This window comes from Copadichromis virginalis, linkage group LG18, assembly GCF_057382275.1.
Source record: "Copadichromis virginalis isolate Kocher_CV1m ecotype Utaka linkage group LG18, C_Virginalis_male_GT1.1, whole genome shotgun sequence".
NCBI classification, from domain to species: Eukaryota; Metazoa; Chordata; class Actinopteri; order Cichliformes; family Cichlidae; genus Copadichromis; species Copadichromis virginalis.
This window is the reverse complement of record NC_140635.1, coordinates 30,553,824-30,571,828: the sequence shown is the minus strand read 5'-3', so window position 1 is coordinate 30,571,828 and position 18,005 is coordinate 30,553,824. Positions and strand designations below refer to the sequence as shown.

The window sequence follows — 18,005 nt, the reverse complement described above, 5'->3', positions numbered from 1 at the left end:
TTCTATATTAATTCACGGTTTTATTAAACACTGATATTTCAGCAGACAGATCGAGATCAGCTGATCCCATTTGTTTTTCTTTAACCATTTAAAATGTGTTCGGTATGTATTCATATAATTGGCTTTGTTCTTTGTTCCTTTCAACATACAGAGACAGCATCATCATCAGTATAACCAACTGTGCCACCAGCGTTTATGCTGGCTTTGTCATTTTCTCCATCCTGGGCTTCATGGCCCACCACCTCAACGTCCCCGTGTCAGAGGTGGCTGACCACGGTCCGGGGCTGGCCTTTGTGGCCTACCCAGAAGCCCTCACTCTGCTTCCAATCTCGCCGCTGTGGTCGCTGCTTTTCTTCTTCATGCTCATCCTTCTGGGACTGGGAACTCAGGTGAGAGCAAGAAACTGCAGCGTCACGCACCGCTCAAAGATTTCATTATGAACTGTGTGAAATCATATAATTAACTTCTTAATTAAGCTTAGTAATCAGTATAAGTAATTAATATGCATTGACCTTGTGGATATAATTAATTAAACATTACACTAAATGTGTATGGAGACAGACGTATAGATAGGTGACTGTATATGTGCAGTCATTAGTATAGATTGTTTTTCATGTTTTCAGCTGGAGCGGTCTACCGAATTCCAGTTTACCTTCAAACAACAAAACAACGTGCAAATGCTGTCTTTAGTCCATATTTGTTGCATGCTGAGTGAACCTCCATGCTGATACTCTAAATAGACCAAATAAACTCACTGGAATGAGAACTGACTGGAATTGTTTGCGTGGGGAAATCAGGATTAGATCTGATCTGGATCTGCTGATGTGTAATGCTAAAAAGCTTACAAGTCATTTACAGTCAACAGTTAGTCTGCCTGTGTGCCACGTTTTTCATTGCTGACTCAGGGAGACTATAGGTGCTGTTTGTAGGTATAACTTAGATGCTATCTTTTTGAAGTGATTGTGGCCCCATAGCTACAAAATTATATTCCTGCTAAAATGAGATGGTGAACATTATGTCCCACTAAATAATAGTGTTTGAATTTAATAGACGTAACCTCTCATAACCCTGATTCCAAGTTTGGACTTGCTAAACTGCTAAATATTTAAAATAAAGGAGTGGCACGCTCTGTGGTCTTCTGCTGCTAACCATTTGCATCTTACTTCATTATATATTTAGGTGAAACTGGGAAATTTGTATCTGGAATGATGTATTTGATGCCAGCAAAACAAAACTATCGAGTGGAAAGAAGCTGAAATGGAGTGTTTCAGAAGTAAAGATGGGCGTTCACCCTCCTTAACATTTCTCAATGTAAAGTTAATCAGTGACCGTGGCATCAGTGCTATTAATGCTAAAGGATATATTCAAGTTTGGAGCAACATATGCTGCACTCAACAGCCACTTTGTTAGGTGCACCAACTGCTCATTAACGCAATTGTTTAATCAGCTAATCACACGGCAGCATTTAGGCACGAGCACATGGTCGAGACATCTTGCTGACATTCAAACCAAGCATTCGAATAGAAAAGAAAGGCCATTTAAATTACTTTAAATGTGGCATAGCTGTTAGCCAGATAGGCTGGTTTGAGGATTTCAGAAACTGGAGATCTGCTAGGATTTTCCAGCACAAGCATCTCTGCAAAGGATGGTCCATAAAAAAGAAAATATCCAGTAAGCAGCAGCTTTCTGGGCAAAAATCCCTTGTTTGATGTCAGAGGAGATTGGGCAGATTCAAGCTGATGGACAGGCAACAGTAACTAAAATAACTACTCATAACAATCATGGTATGCAGAAGAGCGTCTCTAAATGGCCAACACATTGAAGCAGATGAGCTCCAGCAGATTGGCCAGCACAGAACTGGAAAAATAGTCTGAGTCTCATTCAGTCGGTAGTGTCACAATTTGGTATAAACAAGATGAAGGCACCAGCATCCTGCCAGTGTTTCAGGCTGCTGCTGGTGCAGTAATGGTATGGGGGATATCTTCTACGCACACTGAGCATTGTTTAAATGCAACAGCCTACAGTAGTATCATTGCTAACAATGTCCATCCCTTTATAGCCACAGTGGTCCATCAATGTGGCTATAGTCAGCTTACAGTTAGTTTCTTAAACATGAAATTGAGTCCACTTCACCTCCACTGAGTATTTCCTTGTTGAATCTGTGCCATGAAAAATTTAGTTGGTTGTGAAGGGAAAAGGGGGTCAAACCTGATACTTACCAGTATCTGCCTAATAATGTGGCCACTGAGTGTAGAACAGGAAAACATTTGGCTGTAGAAATTGCTTGTGTGTACTTGACTTTTTCAGAATCAGGGTTGTAGTACTATTCTAACCTTTTAGCCAGTATGAATAAGAGGTGTTTTATTCTCAGACATTTATTTGACTTTCTGCGTATTTTTGGTAAAATATAGACATTATGCTTCAGAGGTGGATTTTTACTTCCATATATTGAATATTTACAGATCAAATTCAGTGGATATATATGTGGCTGGTCTTAAGGAATGCTGTAATAAACCAATTGTATTTCATTAAAAAATACATTTAAATAGACAGGACAATGAAATTGAGGAATTTTTATTCTCACAATTACTCATCAATGGATTATCCCTTTGGTCAAGATTCCTTTTGGTCTGTCGTCATGTAAGCAGAAGTTTGATCAAGAATTCATCTCCTGTCAAATTCTTTTCCCTGTTCATGTAGTTCTGTCTGCTGGAGACCTTAGTGACGGCCATCGTCGATGAAATTGGTACAGACTGGATCATCAAGAACAAGACCGTAGTCACGCTGTCAGTGGCCATAGCTGGTTTTCTACTGGGAGTGCCGCTAACGACACAGGTACAAACATATGGAGAGCACATCCTTAAACACAATCACTCTCTCACTGGACTGATGTTTTTTACTCATTCTTTGTGTGTGTGTGTGTGTGTGTGTGTGTGTGTGTGTGTGTGTGTGTGTGTGTGTGTGTGTGTGTGTGCGCGCGCACGCGCAGGCAGGAATCTATTGGCTTTTACTGATGGACAACTATGCTGCCAGTTTCTCTTTGGTGATCATCTCATGCATCATGTGCATCTGCATCATGTATATTTACGGTAAGGAGGGAAAAAGAGTGAACATGGTGCACTTTCTAAGTGTGGTAGTTCAATTTTACAAATATGTAATCACACAGGCACAAACTGAAACACACCTAAATAAGTGTTCAAGCTGATCTCAGATATATGACCAACACTCAGTGGATGATGGAAAAAGGTCTAATTTACTTATGGATCCAAGTTATAGATGAGTAGCAGGAACAGTGGGGTGTCATTCAGAATATGAACAGGAGAGATAGTGATACCACAGTGGACCATACCCACAGTGAAACCTGGTAGTAGGTGTTGTGCATTTTGCCTACTCAGGAATAGGACACCTGCACTGATTAATAATAATAATAATAATGGATTGTATTTGTATAGTGCTTTTGGAGGCCCTCAAAGCGCTTTATAATTCCACTATTCATTCACTCTCACATTCACACACTGGTGGAAGCAGCTACAGTTGTAGCCGCAGCTGCCCTGGGGCAGACTGACAGAAGCGAGGCTGCCTACTGGTGTCGGCCCCTCTGGCCAACACCAGTAGGCCAACGACCAACGACCAAGACAGACAGAGCAGGGAATCGAACCGGCAACCTTCCGGTTACAAGATGAGCTTCCCAACCCCCTGAACCCCCTGATTCAACTCAACACTGGCCATGGGTCACTCCATCCAAGTATCACTCCATCGTTTATAGATGGCTTTGTTCTCCATCTGTGTGTAGAAGGGGTCATGGTTCAGTATGAGCCCAAATACACCAAAGGGCTTTGAAAGAACTCCTTAAACAACTAATTCAACAGTTACCTGACCTTTATCCCTATGACTCACCATTTATAGACAGTATCAAAGACGGACGTGGTCACTGTGATGTCACCCAGTGGTTTTGGACTCCATAGTTTGAAGTAGAGCTGGGCGATATGAGATTTTTTCATATCACGATATGTTTTTTTCATTTCAGGCGATAACGATATCTATCACGATATAAGCCAAATAACTATATTTGTAAGATTTAAATGTGCCGTTGCTCACAAGTAAAATGTGAAATAATCAGCAGCTTGTTTTGATTTAAATATTTATTTCTCATAATAAGTTCAACAGGGTAGATGTACTTAAGGAACATGAGACTTTTTCAGATAAAAGGCAAATATTGCAAAATACACAAAAGGCAGCCGCTAAAGCGTTTAAGTTTCAAAATAGAACAAACGAAACAGACTACTAAATTGTCAATTCCACTTAGAAACAAAATATTAATTCTAAAAATAAATCTTAGTTTGTTTTACAGAAGAACAGACAAAACTGACTAACTTTTGTCAATATCAAATAAACTGAGAACTAAAAGGAAATTCTCAATCTCTCCTTGTTGTATAGCTGAGCTTTTCAAACAGTTGTAACAGTTACTTTAGTCTGACAAAAGCCGAATGACGAATTAGCGCTTCCAGTCAGAGACTGAGGCTACGTCCACACGTACACGGGTATTTTTGAAAACGGAGATTTTCCGTTTTCGTTTTAAAAAAGAATCCCGTCCACACATAAAGGCAGAAATGAAGGAAAACGCTGCTATGAACATGCCAAAGCAGCAGGTGGCGCTAGATTCCTAACCGTGCAGAAATGTTGGCCAATCAGAAGTCTAGAAGCCTCGGTGGGAAAAAGTAAACAAAGCTGGGGCATAGAAGCAGAACCGAGTCGTATGTGTGGAGGGACAGTAACTGTGTGTATGTGTAAGCATTTAAACACTGCAGAGAGTAGAATTAACAGTATTGTAGAAATTCATTTCACCGAAACAATAACGTGGCGCAGTGTGACGCATGCACCAGTTTATTGTATTTCCAGACTTGTTTTCGGCACAATTTACAGTGCACGCTACTCTGTCTTTTGTCAGACTTGAAATAGCCGAAATACCTTCACACTACGGAACTTCTATGGCTCTTCCGTTCGACAATCTCTCCGGCATTGGAACCATCATCTGTTTTCTCTTCGGTCACGCTCGGTTGATTTTTCTAGTCGGCACACTCATTTCCTCCATTACCCGCTGGCTGCTTCCCAAACAAACACACGTGCGGCTTGGCACTTGTGCTGTACGTAACAAGTCACACGACGTGACGCTGCGGCTGTGATTGGTTCGGCTCTGCGCTACTGAATTTGGCTGACCTTTTTTTTTTTTTTTTTTTTTAAGATGACAAGAGCGGCGAGGTCTATCGCGATAGCTTAATTTCTCTATCGAGTAAAAGTTATATCGCGATACATATCGTTATCGTTCTATCGCCCAGCTCTAGTTTGAAGTGCTAAGTTAACAGACCTAATAAAAACTAGAATACCACTTACCACAGCGAGTCATAATATTAGTCACATAATCCAGTACAAGTAATCAAAGCTGATGATGATGACGAATGCTGGGTTTTTGTTCCTTTGCAGGCCACAGGAACTACTTCAAAGATGTAGAGATGATGCTGGGCTTCCCTCCTCCTCTCTTCTTCAAAGTCTGCTGGAGATTCATCTCGCCTGTGATTATCTCTGTAAGTGAACACACACAAGCACACTGATCTAAGACCAGACATAGTGACGAAATAGCTTGTCAATATTTTGCATAGTCTGCAGGATGTTGAGTGGAAGGTTCTCAACTTCCCTGTGCTGCTGACGCATTGTTATGGACCCGACCTACATTTGAGCTGCCATCAGTGCTAATCTTTTTGGCTTTGTTTCCAGTTAAAACCTCCAAAAGCAAAGCTTTCTGACTGGGAAATGGACACATGCAGCTGATATCAATGGTATTTCCCAAGCAGGCGTATTAGTCCACTAAGCTGCTGGGCTAACCAAGAAATTCATTGTTGTGGCTTACTGGTCATTTTCCTCTCTCTTTCATTTCTTTTGCACAGAGTGCTGCCCCAATCATCTGCAACTTTTAAATAAAGCTGTCAACGGTGGTTTCACCTGCACTGGCTTAATTTTCATGCTTTTACCCACCCATGTGACATATGTCTTTATTACTGTGTTATACATGCATTTTGCACACATTCAGGCTCTTTCTATTCTCTCTTTGTCCCTGCAGTTCATCCTGATCTTCACAGTGATCCAGTACAAACCCATTACTTACAATGACTACGTGTATCCCGGCTGGTCCTTGGCTATTGGCTTTGCCATGGCTCTGTCCTCGGTGGTCTGCATACCCATCTACGCCCTCTACAAGATCTCAAAGTCACCAGGAGCTACCTTTAGAGAGGTACAGCTTCCCCCGAAAGTCTCCTCTCCATTCAGCTGACATAAACAGCTCTATAGTTCAATACAAAAGGCTAAATTTCCCTCTGAAGCATTTAAACAAATTTTCAAAAAAGTCAACGTGTTAAAACATTTTTGCATGCAAGAGCTGCACTACAAATTAAAGCACTTAAAGTTTTAACATCATCTGAGCAACTGAAAAGCTCTCAACTGCATATCAGCTGAAGTATGTTTGCCGAATAACGGAAAGAGCTCTTTCCATAATTCAATTGCCCGTTTGCATTACGTAAGCTCTAAAAGCAGACGAACTATTAGTTTACACCATAAACGACGTTTAAATATCAATCCAAGCATCTCTGCTTTTGGCAAATTAGTTTGAGGAGGAAAGAATTTGTTGCTGGTGTCAGATAGTGATGACGTCACTTGAACTGCCGGTTGAAATTTTATGATCCTTATTGCCGATAGCTACACTAGGAGGGAAAAGCTGGTTGTCATAGAGACTGGGAAAACAGAGGAAGGACCACATGTGTTAAGTCTTCGTTTGGGGTAGAGAGCCTAAATGCAAACATTGCAGCAAACAGGCAGGCAACAATGAACAAAACTGAAAAAGCAAGAAGATATGACGAGATATAAACAGAAAAATATGACCTCACAGTGAATACATGGCTAGCTTCCTTCTCGTTCTTTCTCCTTCTCTCTCTGCATGTCTGAGTCTGGCTCACTTCCTGTTAAAGGGAAGTTCTTCCTCCCCACTATCGTCAAGCATTTTCTCACAGGGGAATTTTTGGTCTACTGATGTTCTCTCTCTAATACTGCACCACCCTTACCTTACAATATAAAATGCCTGGAAATTATTATTATTGTGAACTTGTGCTATATAAATAACACTGAATTAAGAAACGCAAGTGAAGTGCCATATTTTTTTTAAAAAGGAACAAGAATAACAAAAAACCCACACACATGAAAATGAGCAGGCTATAACAGTGCACTTTTTTTATACAATCCTTGGAGGACATTGTAACCACACTGATGCCACATGTTTGGTTTTATAAAGACCACAAGTGCTGCAGAACTGTTAATAACAAATGGGAGAAAGTATAGAAAGTATAATGTGTGTCAGCACAAAGCTGCCCTGCTGTTGGAATGCTGCAATTTCTGACAATTAGACAGGCCATAAATCTTGTTTAAGAGATGTGAATGTGCAATGGCAGCTGCTAAATTATCAGATGAACTAAAAAGCATGGAGGGAAAATGAAAGTTAAGTGGAGTTTAGTCACAGTGGTTATGTGTGGGAGCAGCTGAAGAAAGGAAAGCGTCACTTAATGAAAACCTAATTTGACTTCATAAGTCTTGATGTTTCTGCTCTAAAAGGCGCGTCTGTCTTTCTCTCTCAGAGGTTGAAGGCAGCGTGCCGAGCGCATCCAAAGTGGGGTCCTGCCCTCCAGGAGCACCGGACAGGCCGCTACGCCCCTATGGCCTCCGAAGACACTGTGGAGGCCCGTCCCTTAAAGGAGAGGGATGAGCTGAAGGAAGAACAAAAGGAGAAGGAGAAAGAGAAGGAGAAGGAGGAGGGAAAGGAGAGGAAGGATGAGATTAGCCTCACCATCCAGGGAAGCAACGGCTCCACCAACACACACAACAACCCCAACCCCAGCGCATAGACGGCACTCCGCTCTATCGGCATCAGGGGGCAAAAGCCTCACACCTTTCCCTTTTCCTCCCTTCTCCTTCATCCTCAACCCCACTTTCCCACAGTCCTCTGTGGGGGAGATCCCATTCACTGGAGACCTTTACATATTGTAAGGGCTTATTATATCTATCCTAACCTCTTCTATCTATCTGTGTGTTGTCTCCACATAAGTGCAGAAAAACAAAATGAAAGGAAGAAAAAAAGAAAAATTGGCTCATCACCCAAAAGATTTGTGCGTATGGCATCATGTGCGTGAGTGAGTTTTTAATTTGTTCTACATAATTTAATAATATTGGGGGGGGGGGGGGGTTTCCTTTCATTTTTTTTTTTTTTGTGAAACTTGTATACGTCATCTTCATATGCCATTAGAGGTACAGTAGATTGTGATGCTGCATGGTTATGTTTTTGTGCATGCAGCAGCATAGAGACACACACTGTTCTCCTTTATACCGTTAGCTGGTTCTGTTTGGGATGGGCGACTTTGTAGCGGCAGCTGGAGACTTGTTGTGGTGCTGTAACATGGAGGAGAAGGGTAAAATGTGCCTGTACGGGCCATTTACAGTCTGACAAAGATGGTAAAAGGCTCTGTTGTTTAGCCAGACAAAAAAAGAGGCGAATACTCTCATTCACACTCATACAATCTGTATATTTTACAGCACACAGTGACCTCAACCGTAGTTGATCTCAGTTTAAGACTAAGCCTGTTGTTTTTTTTATGCTGCTTCTTCTTATAAAGGAAAAAAAATCGAAAGAGCACAAATATTTAACAAACACCCAAGATGACAACTGACACTTAGGGCTTATTTTCTCTGGAAATTTTCTCCACTGGTAACTTTTTTCCTTCTACTAAAGCTGCTTAAACCTTAAGCAGAGAAACATCAGTGAACTGTACTGTAACTCTGCATTCGCATACATGTGCACACATAAACAGACATGCAATCATTGTTTTTAACAGAAGAGGTCCCAGTGCCCAATTCTCTGGATCGAAGCGAAGGTGAACTTTGTGGTTCCTCGCTAGTGGAAACCTTGCTTCGACTGAGCTGGCCTGTTCTAGATTTTAGGGACTTTCCTTGTTGTCCAAAAACGCATACACATACACATACACGCAAACCAGGTCAATGCAACTCCGTATATACAAGTATATAAATATATATATATAGAAGTGCCATCTCTTATTAAGTCTTCCAGAAATTCTGTTTGAGTGAAACTCATCATGAGATGTGATCTGTGAAGGAGAATCCAGGCTAGGAAGTATTAAAAAGTGTGCCGTAGTCTGTGTGTCCTATGGGTCGTAGCAATCTGCCCCATTCAGGCATGTTACCAAAAACATTTCCTAAGTTACCTGAGTCCTACACATGTTTTTGGTAACACATGTTTCTCAGAGACTGAAACGTCAGTCACTTACAGTCAGTGTAAACCTTTAATGTATTTACAGACATTTGTTTTTAAAAGCTCTGAGCCAAGCTGTGCTGTAACTGGCAGAGACGGAAAGCAGAGAAGATGCTGCTTCTTTCCAGAAGGAAAACCTTTTCATTGATGTAGTTTTACATGTAGCTGCATAGTACTGTCTCGCTAGACGTCTCTTTATTACCTCTCATTCTTGTAAACTTAGTAAATAGTAACGGCCGCATATGTTTATTTTGTACAAAAGAAGTGACACTACGGAATCACCTTTAACCGTGTTTACCATTCCTCATCTGTTACTTGACTTATTGTGGTTATGTCGGAGGGTGACACACATTAGGGAGTGGACTCTTTAGCATGCAGGGTCGGGCTTCCCCGGAGACCAGAAGGCCTCTGGTAGACTGCTGTATAAGTGTGATGTCAGAGATTTATATGGTGGTGTGAAGGAAGAACAAGGCAAGGGTTTTCTATTCACTCCTCCTTAGATGTTGTGAGATGCTTTTAGCTTGAAAGGCAAAGTTGTCTCTCCAGGTTCTTATAGTTTGTCAGATTATCCAGACTGGTTAAATGAGGGCTGTGATGTGCAGGCAGTGAACATGTTAGTATAATAAACCAAACTGTCTATTATATTCCCCATATTTATTTGTAGAAACCATATTCACTTTTTTGCTCAGAATTAGAGTAGAATATCGATGCCAATCTCATAGCTATAGTTGGCTTACATTAGCATAACAACTGGACTACAGCTAGCCCAGCGCTGTGCCTTGACTGGTGTCTCAGTCATTAACAGGCAACTTATTTCATTTTCGGTTTAAAAAAAAAAAGTAATATTAAGAAGAAATATAGCAAATTCATTTTTAATTAGTGGCCATTTGAAGAGCAGGATGTGAATTTTTCTACACAGTCACAGTTGCCTAAGCTAACGCTGTAAGCTTAGCTAACACAAGCTGTAGTGTATTCAGTCTTTAACTTTCAGTAAGAACTTAGAGTAAGCACACTCCCAAAAATGGTAAATGATTCAGTACATACCTATATCAGATGTATTTAAGCACAATGTCACCATGGACTTGCACATATTCTTGTGACTCTAGGAAAAGCGCAGAAAAGCTACATACTGCTTTATTGGAGGGCCTTCTTTTGACCGTGCCAGAGCACTTTCACAGCTTACTTCTACTCTTAATGGAACTGAGCCGTCATTAATTGCATCTGTGACCAATAAAATGTCAAGAAACAAGTTCAGGTCCCCACAGTTGTTTCTTCAGAAGCAGAAAGTGTTTTTTAGTATATCAGCGCAGTTGCTCCAGTAATCCACAAGATGGAGCACAAGATTGGGGGGTGGAAAAGTTGGCTGAAGAGGCTAAATATCCTGAAAGAAACATTAAGAGAGCCCAATAAGCACAGTGATCATTCTAAGATGAGCACAATTCTACTGATCGTATTTAAGGAGCTTTTGAACAGGAAAGGAAAGCTGATAGGAAGCTGTTCTTGTAGATGAACTTCAGTTGGTTAGCCGACTGTTTGGACCCTCTGGTTCTGATTTACTCCTAAACTATCAGGCTACATGTGGTTTTGTTTTTTTGGCAGGGGGGTGATCAGTGTTTATTTCTAATTAAATTACTCCAAAACCAGGTGCTCTGTGAAACAATACATTATCACCATCTGCTAACCTAGCTTAACCTACCACGTTGGATAGGTTAGAAAGTCTGCTTTGTAGGTAAAGTCGTGCTTGCTGAAAAAGATGATGAAGAACTTGATTATTCTCAGTGTATGTCGGGACAGCTTGTAGCTCAGACCACGTCCTGTCTGTGATTGCCTGCCTCGTTGTGTTCATGTTGTAATAAGTGAAGATTAGCCAGCCTGCTGCAATGCTATCTCTATATATTTCAACCCTGGCCACCTCTGCTGGCCCCCGCATCTCCTCCTCACATTGTACAGTAATGTAAAGAAAAACATATATAATCAGACTGTGCGTGTTTTACTTTGCTTTTATTTCTGGGGTGGGTGTTCATTTCTTTTCTTTCTTTTGGGGGGTTGGGTCTTGAGGGGCAGATATCGACTGAGGTTTTTTGTTGTTGTGTTTGTTGTTGTTGTTGTTTTCAGTTTTTATTTGTTTTGTTTTTTTTGTTTTTTTCCCCCTGATTTGTAGTGTAATGTAGAAAATGTCGAGTGTACTGTGTACTGCGTGTAGTGGATTAGCTCTAACTGCTGAGCCTGCATGTAGAGCAGGCGTAGTGTCAGTATTGATGTCCATGTACCTCTAATCTAGTCCTACTCTGCTAATCATATACAGTCTATCTTTTGTACTAAAAGAAGGACAAGTACATATTTTATCCTCTGATTTTAACTGTCGTTTATCCACGTTCAGTGACGCAACTTTTTGTTGGTTTTTGACACTGTATCCACAGAGAAATTCCGACGAAGCCAGCTGGTATTAACAAAAGCATTGCCAAACAAAAAGCTTTGTATTGAAACTTGAACTACAAAAGAGTGGTTAGTTTTTACTGTGTGCTCTGGTGTAGACAGTGGCAGCCACTACATGACAATGCTTTTTTTTTTTTTTGTTTTTTGTATGTGTGTGTGTTTAACAGTATTACATTGACTTTCATCTGTGCAGTGCCAACAGTCATACATCACTGTTTACTTTTAATATCCTGTGGCCCTCAGTGTGAACAGTTTGCTTTTTTTTCTGTGTAGTCCTTAAAAACAAAAAAAATTTATGAAATCAAAACACCAAAATTACTCAGCAACCACGATGGAATCGGCATCAGGAATACACAGTTTTTATTCTTGCGTGTAATGTTGTTTTGTGTGGAAATGTAGGCAAATTACATGGCATATGTTTCAGAAATGGGTCCATCTATTGTTTGGTTTTGATTAACTATGATTTCTTGATAACTGCATGAATAGAAAGATAAAACTTGACTACTTACCATCGCTTTCCACTGCTGGCGGCTGTGCAGAAAGTCACTGGTGTTGATGAAGAACATTAGCTAGGCAAAGGTTTGCAGGACAACTGCTCCACTGTAGTGAAAAAAACAAAACATTTTTTGCATTTTGCATTGCTTTCTCTGTGAATTACAAAACATTACCTCTTGTATTTCTTACTACTGGTCATAAAAGCATAATGTCATGTCACAGCACTTTAAAGAGATCATGAGTGTTTATATAAGCAACACAATGTATAAATATATAATTACAATAATAACTCAAACGTCCATTTTTTTTAAAAATTAAACAAAACAAGAAAAGTAAATCATGTCCGTTCAGTGTTCTGGCTGAAGGACATTGCTTTGTTGTTGATATGCCAATGTGAATTGTTTCATGGGTGGAGTGGAGGGGGAAAAAGCACAAGTAAAAAGAAAAAATGAAAAGAAAAGAGCACAGTTCTTCTGGTACCTTCTATCATATCTGTCTGTGTATCTAACCATGTCTGTTCTTCGTGTTCTTCAACCTTTAGGGCCAAAATTCATTGAAATGTCTTAGTCCTGTCAGCTGTGTATCGTAAACTGTTACAAAATGATAAATAAAATCTATTTTAAAGATCACTGCTCGGTGTTGTCTTTTAAACTTTTGTTGATTTTAATGCACGTGCATTAAAATAATGCACGTACTTTATATGTATGGAAATGACTTGAGCTACAACCCCCCACCTCCCACACACACAAATCACAGTACAGAGGCTACAAGATTGAAATGTTCACATCTTTTTGCGAGTTGGGATGGGAATTGCTAAGAATTTAGCGATTCAGATTCTATTATTGATATCGCTTAAAGATTCAATACCTTATCAATTCCCTTATCGATTCTCATTGGCTCCACTTTGAGAGTCACCAGCATATCAAAGGCATTCATACAAATGAATTACATGCTGCGTGGTCAAATGTTTGAACATGTTGGAGGTATTTCCCCTCTTTGTTGTGATCAGCGTTGGGGTTATTACTCAAAACAGTTACTACACATGTTATACAGAACGCTCTTCTTAAAGGTAATGCAGTACGTTATTTAATTACACTAAGGAAAAAGACATTCGTTGTACTACTTTTTTCGTTACTTTCATGTTACTCTGTAAAATGATCTTAAACACACTGTCTCATAATTACCAATTAACCCTGTGATCTTTCCCTTAGTATTTAGGTATGAACATAAAGCCGACAACACAAACTTTAAAGCGATCGTCACAGTGATTCTACTGCAGAAACATGAACAGTTAGAAACAGGCTGCAGCCTTACTGCTCATCCGCTTCACTGCAAATGAAGGCTCACTTTATAACTGTGCTGGGCTTGGGTTTACCAATCACTCAGCTTTAACGTCACTCTGGCTTCTTGGCCAGATGGATGTTCTTGGCTAGCTTAGCGTTAGCATGCTGTCTGTACAGATGCTTGTGAAGAGCCGAAGTTATGTTAACAATTTAATCTAGATTTTTCTGGCCTGGAGCAGTCTCCACTTAATCCATCGCAGTCTCATCCTTTTGTGCAATATGGACTAAAGTTAAAGTTGATAGCATGCAGTGTAAAATGCACCTTTACTCAGTTTGATACACTGTATTAGGACTAATGTTAGTTTTACATCTTTCTGCTGACAATTAGTTTGGACACACTGTTTCTGCTCATCCTGTTGCATCATATTTTGAAGATGTACAGATGGCCGACCAACTTTTCTTTAAGTCTCTGAACACAACAGCAAAACTTAAATCTTCCTTCCATTATCCTTGAACTTCTCGCAGTATATAGCTAGTGTTAAGGTTCAAAATATTGGGGATGGAGACAAGAGAAAAACCACAATAACAACACTGGTCCGGTCGGGTTGAGTCAAACGATGATTTAATGATCACACACGTGGGAGATGGACACTGATGCAGACAGCCTCAAAATCTCAAAATGGTGGAGCATTGCTCAAACTTTTATAACCTCTGGTGCCTCCACCTTATCATAAAAAGCCTAAACATTCACATGCTCTCTCTCACACAGCGCCTAAGCTACGACCTTGGCTCCCTGTTTATCTGCTCCTGCTGAAATGGGGCAGAAAACTCCAGCACACTCTGTTCTCTTCTACTCAGACAAATTAGACAATAACCTTCTGCGAACAGTATTTCTTATAACTCAGCAATATAATGCATCATAAAACAATATCATTCATTCACAACAAGTCAGCAATTTAATGTAATGCAAATCAGTTTAACTAATGCAATAGTTATCAGCTTCTTCTAATTCAGGAGAATAATGCAAACTAAAACTACATAATAATTCACAATCTTTAATTAGGGGTATAACATGGCATAAAATAATATCATAATTTTACACTAGCCTTCCCTGAGCCTGGTTCTGCTAGAGGTTTCTTCCTGTTAAAAGGGGTTTTCCCCCCCACTGTCACCAAGTGATTGCTCATAGAGGTCATTTGATTGCTGAATTATTGTAGGGTCTTACCTTATAATATAAAGCGCTTTGAGGCAACTGTTGTGATTTAGTGCTATATATGTAAAATTGAATTGAATAGAGCCTTCGTGTTTAAAATTACAGTGTACAGCTCCTAAATCAACACTTTGATTCAACTTGAGATATCATGTTTGCTTTATTTTTCATGAAATAGTAAAAGGTCACAGATCTAACCTGGTCATGAAACTACTTGTCCCTAAATTTTAACTTTCAGCCTCTTAACATGTAAAAGAATTGCTGCAATTCACTAAACACTTGATACTTTTTTTTGTTGTTCAAAAACCCATTTAATTTAAGCTGAAAGTCTGCACTAACTGTTTGATTTAAAATCCACTTTGGAGGTGTACTGAGGCAAAACTGTAAAACAATGTTACAATTTTAAGAACAGAGGACTTGTATCAGGATGAAAACTTTCATCACAGGAAATAAGGGGTTGCTCTGTAATTATTTTGAGTGGGATCAAACCAATCTTCTCCTCACTCTATGGGTCAAAGGGTCAAGGTTTACAATACAATGCCTAGAATTAAACATGGTGACTTAAGAAAGTCTTGGGAAATAAAGGGACTTTAAAGGGAAAGGGTATTAAACTGTAATTTCCACTGTTAAGCAAAATTTTCAGTCTTGCTAACCTCTTAACATTTAATTCTTTAACACGGCTAAGCTTAGATCCATTTTCTTCTTCACGCTTTTTAAATAGTGCATGTACAGTGATTCAACATATATGCACCCATGCCAATGAAGCTGCACAGGTGATCACTTACTCCACTGTATGTCCTGGATGCTGGACGTAATGATCACACTACCCATGTGGAGTCAGAAGAGGGCAGTATGGCTGTAAATATAAAAGAAAATCATCAACACGTAGGCAAAGCTTTACCCTTCTTAGTCAGCACTGATGTGAAGAGTACAAGCAAAAGATGAGCAACAAAAAGACACATTTTTATTCATGTGGGGGGAAAGATTGTAGCTTTCACTTCTCTTTTATTTGGATATGGATATTTTAATATCTTAGTTGAGTCCTAAAATGAAGCCATGCGTGGTGGTGTAATGTTCATCGACACCTAAGATACAAAAGAGATGCCTTTAGAGCCTTCTGTCTTATTTATCTTCACTGGTACAACAGCCCCAAAAACCATCCTTGATATATAACCTGTATTACTAAGTTCTCATTCATCCATTTGTTTCACTGGCATAAAAATATCTCATCATTGATCTAAGGAAACTCATAAACACAGTACAGTGCGTAACTGATTAATGGCTCAGGGATTGTAAGGTTTCAGAATTAGCCTGAGGATATAAAGATTTCTTCAGTGTTAAATTAATTACATTATAGTCATCAGTAAAAACCTTTCAAAAAAACCCTCAGTTAATAGCTCAGTTGTAATATTTCTAGATTCTGTTTCAGCATTTTTGCTAAAGTTTGTGCCTTTTCATCCAAATGAAGGCTTGTAGTGTGAATGCTTCCAAAATGTTTTTTATATTTATGCTGATATTCATTGCATTATATCAGATACATCCACCGCTTCTGTCCTCTTCCAAAACCTTTGTAACACATCAAGATATCATAAATATCAAATCTTTTTTGTACACATCAGACAAGATTCTGAGATAAGCAGCCCAGTAGTCACCATAGGTGCAGCATGTAACCTCGACAGCACATTCTCTTCATTTGTGAGGCATCTTGTCGCAGACCAAAAGCATTAACCCCACTGTGCTAAGAGACCAAAATCCAAAGGAATCATCGACTGAGACTGATGACTGCCGGACCCCGCAGCAATTTGGGCTAAAGTGGCTGAAATGTCACGTAGGATAGATGAATGGACACATCAGATTCATCATCCTTAAAATGTTCAGGTCCTTCATCAAGTGTAATCAGAAAAGGGCAGTGAGAGTGTGACTGTAAGACCCAACAGACTCTTTTACAGGCACAGCAACTGCAGCCAAGCTATTTTATCACTGGGTCATAACATCCATCATGAGTACCACCAGACTACAGGATTAAGCTACATAATGAACACAACTAGATGTCATTGGCTTGTTAGCCGCTAACACACACACACAAGGCTTGTTATTCTCTTTGCTGGTGAACTATCAGGTCTGCTTATAAGTTCCAGAATCCCATCAGTTACAGCAGTTTTGTTAGAAAAACAACATGATGCAATGAAGTGCCTCATAGCTGCTGAATTCTAAGTACCTTTCTGGACAGTAACAGACAGAGGACAACTGTGGAGGCGTAACTGCTGATTGTTATCCACGAATACTTACCATATTCTACTGAGAACAGCAGTGGAGTGTTGCAGCCTTTGTTTTGAGGGGTGGCTGAAGGACATTTCCCAGACTGAGGTTTTCATTTTTGACAGAAAGTAATTTTGCTGCTTGTGGGTCTATTGTTGCTTGTTGTTTGAAAGGTGACTTTAGTTCTGGGAATCCATCTTACGAGAAAAACAGCCTTCATTCAGGGTCACAGGCAAGCAAGCTATTGGTCCTTCACCTTTGTCAGGAGTAATATATGACATACCCACTGCTGTGACACCTTTATAATACTGCGGGCCACATGAGTAAGTTCAACCTTAAGTGTTAACCTACAGTATATTTTGTATAATGGATCCATTCTTTAAATCATTTGTCAAATAAAAGCATGCAACTTTTTTCTCCTTTTTTAAAAGAGAACTCTTTTATGAGCCTTTTTATTTCAAAAACCTTGGCTAACCTTGGCTAATTAGCATAGTTATATATTCTGTTGATTAGCAGCAGTTGCTGACCTCAGAATAAGTTCCACAAATATGACATATGGGAGGAATATAGAAAGCTTAGTTATACTAGTTTAGCTGATGTTTTACAGCTTGATGTAGGAACTGAATACTGAAGTATTGAATGCTAGCATGAAGTTAGCATGAAGCTCACACCACATTTTGGCCCGATTTTGTAACTTTTTGTTGGTTACAAAAGGTCAGGGGTCTAGAATCGAGCATTCCAGAGTGGGACACGACTCTTTATGTACAAAAAAGTGGCCAGGTGGAAATGAATATGGAAATGCCATTTATCCCTGCTGGGCTTAAGCCTAGCTATCGTGAAACATGTACGTCTCTGGACCAGGAGAGAAACCTAGAGGACATGCAAACTCTAGATTGTGGATTTGAACCCAGTGGTCTGTTGTTGTGAGGTAAGAGTGCTAACTGCTGCATCACTGTGTTAC

At 39.7% G+C, this 18,005-nt stretch overlaps 1 protein-coding gene across 2 annotated transcripts in view; it reads left to right on the top strand.

Annotated features, from left to right (window-relative positions):
* slc6a9 (solute carrier family 6 member 9) overlaps nt 1-8,269 on the top strand; it is an 84,791-nt gene extending 76,522 nt beyond the window's left edge. For both annotated transcript variants that reach the window (XM_085438065.1, XM_085438064.1), the window contains 6 exons: nt 152-389; nt 2,701-2,835; nt 2,990-3,089; nt 5,482-5,582; nt 6,116-6,286; nt 7,677-8,269. In XM_085438065.1, coding sequence (XP_085294191.1) covers nt 152-389; nt 2,701-2,835; nt 2,990-3,089; nt 5,482-5,582; nt 6,116-6,286; nt 7,677-7,943 — 1,012 coding nt within the window. In that variant the 3' untranslated portion in view covers nt 7,944-8,269. The remainder of the gene's footprint in view (nt 1-151; nt 390-2,700; nt 2,836-2,989; nt 3,090-5,481; nt 5,583-6,115; nt 6,287-7,676) is intronic.
* Nucleotides 8,270-18,005: the final 9,736 nt, after the last annotated feature.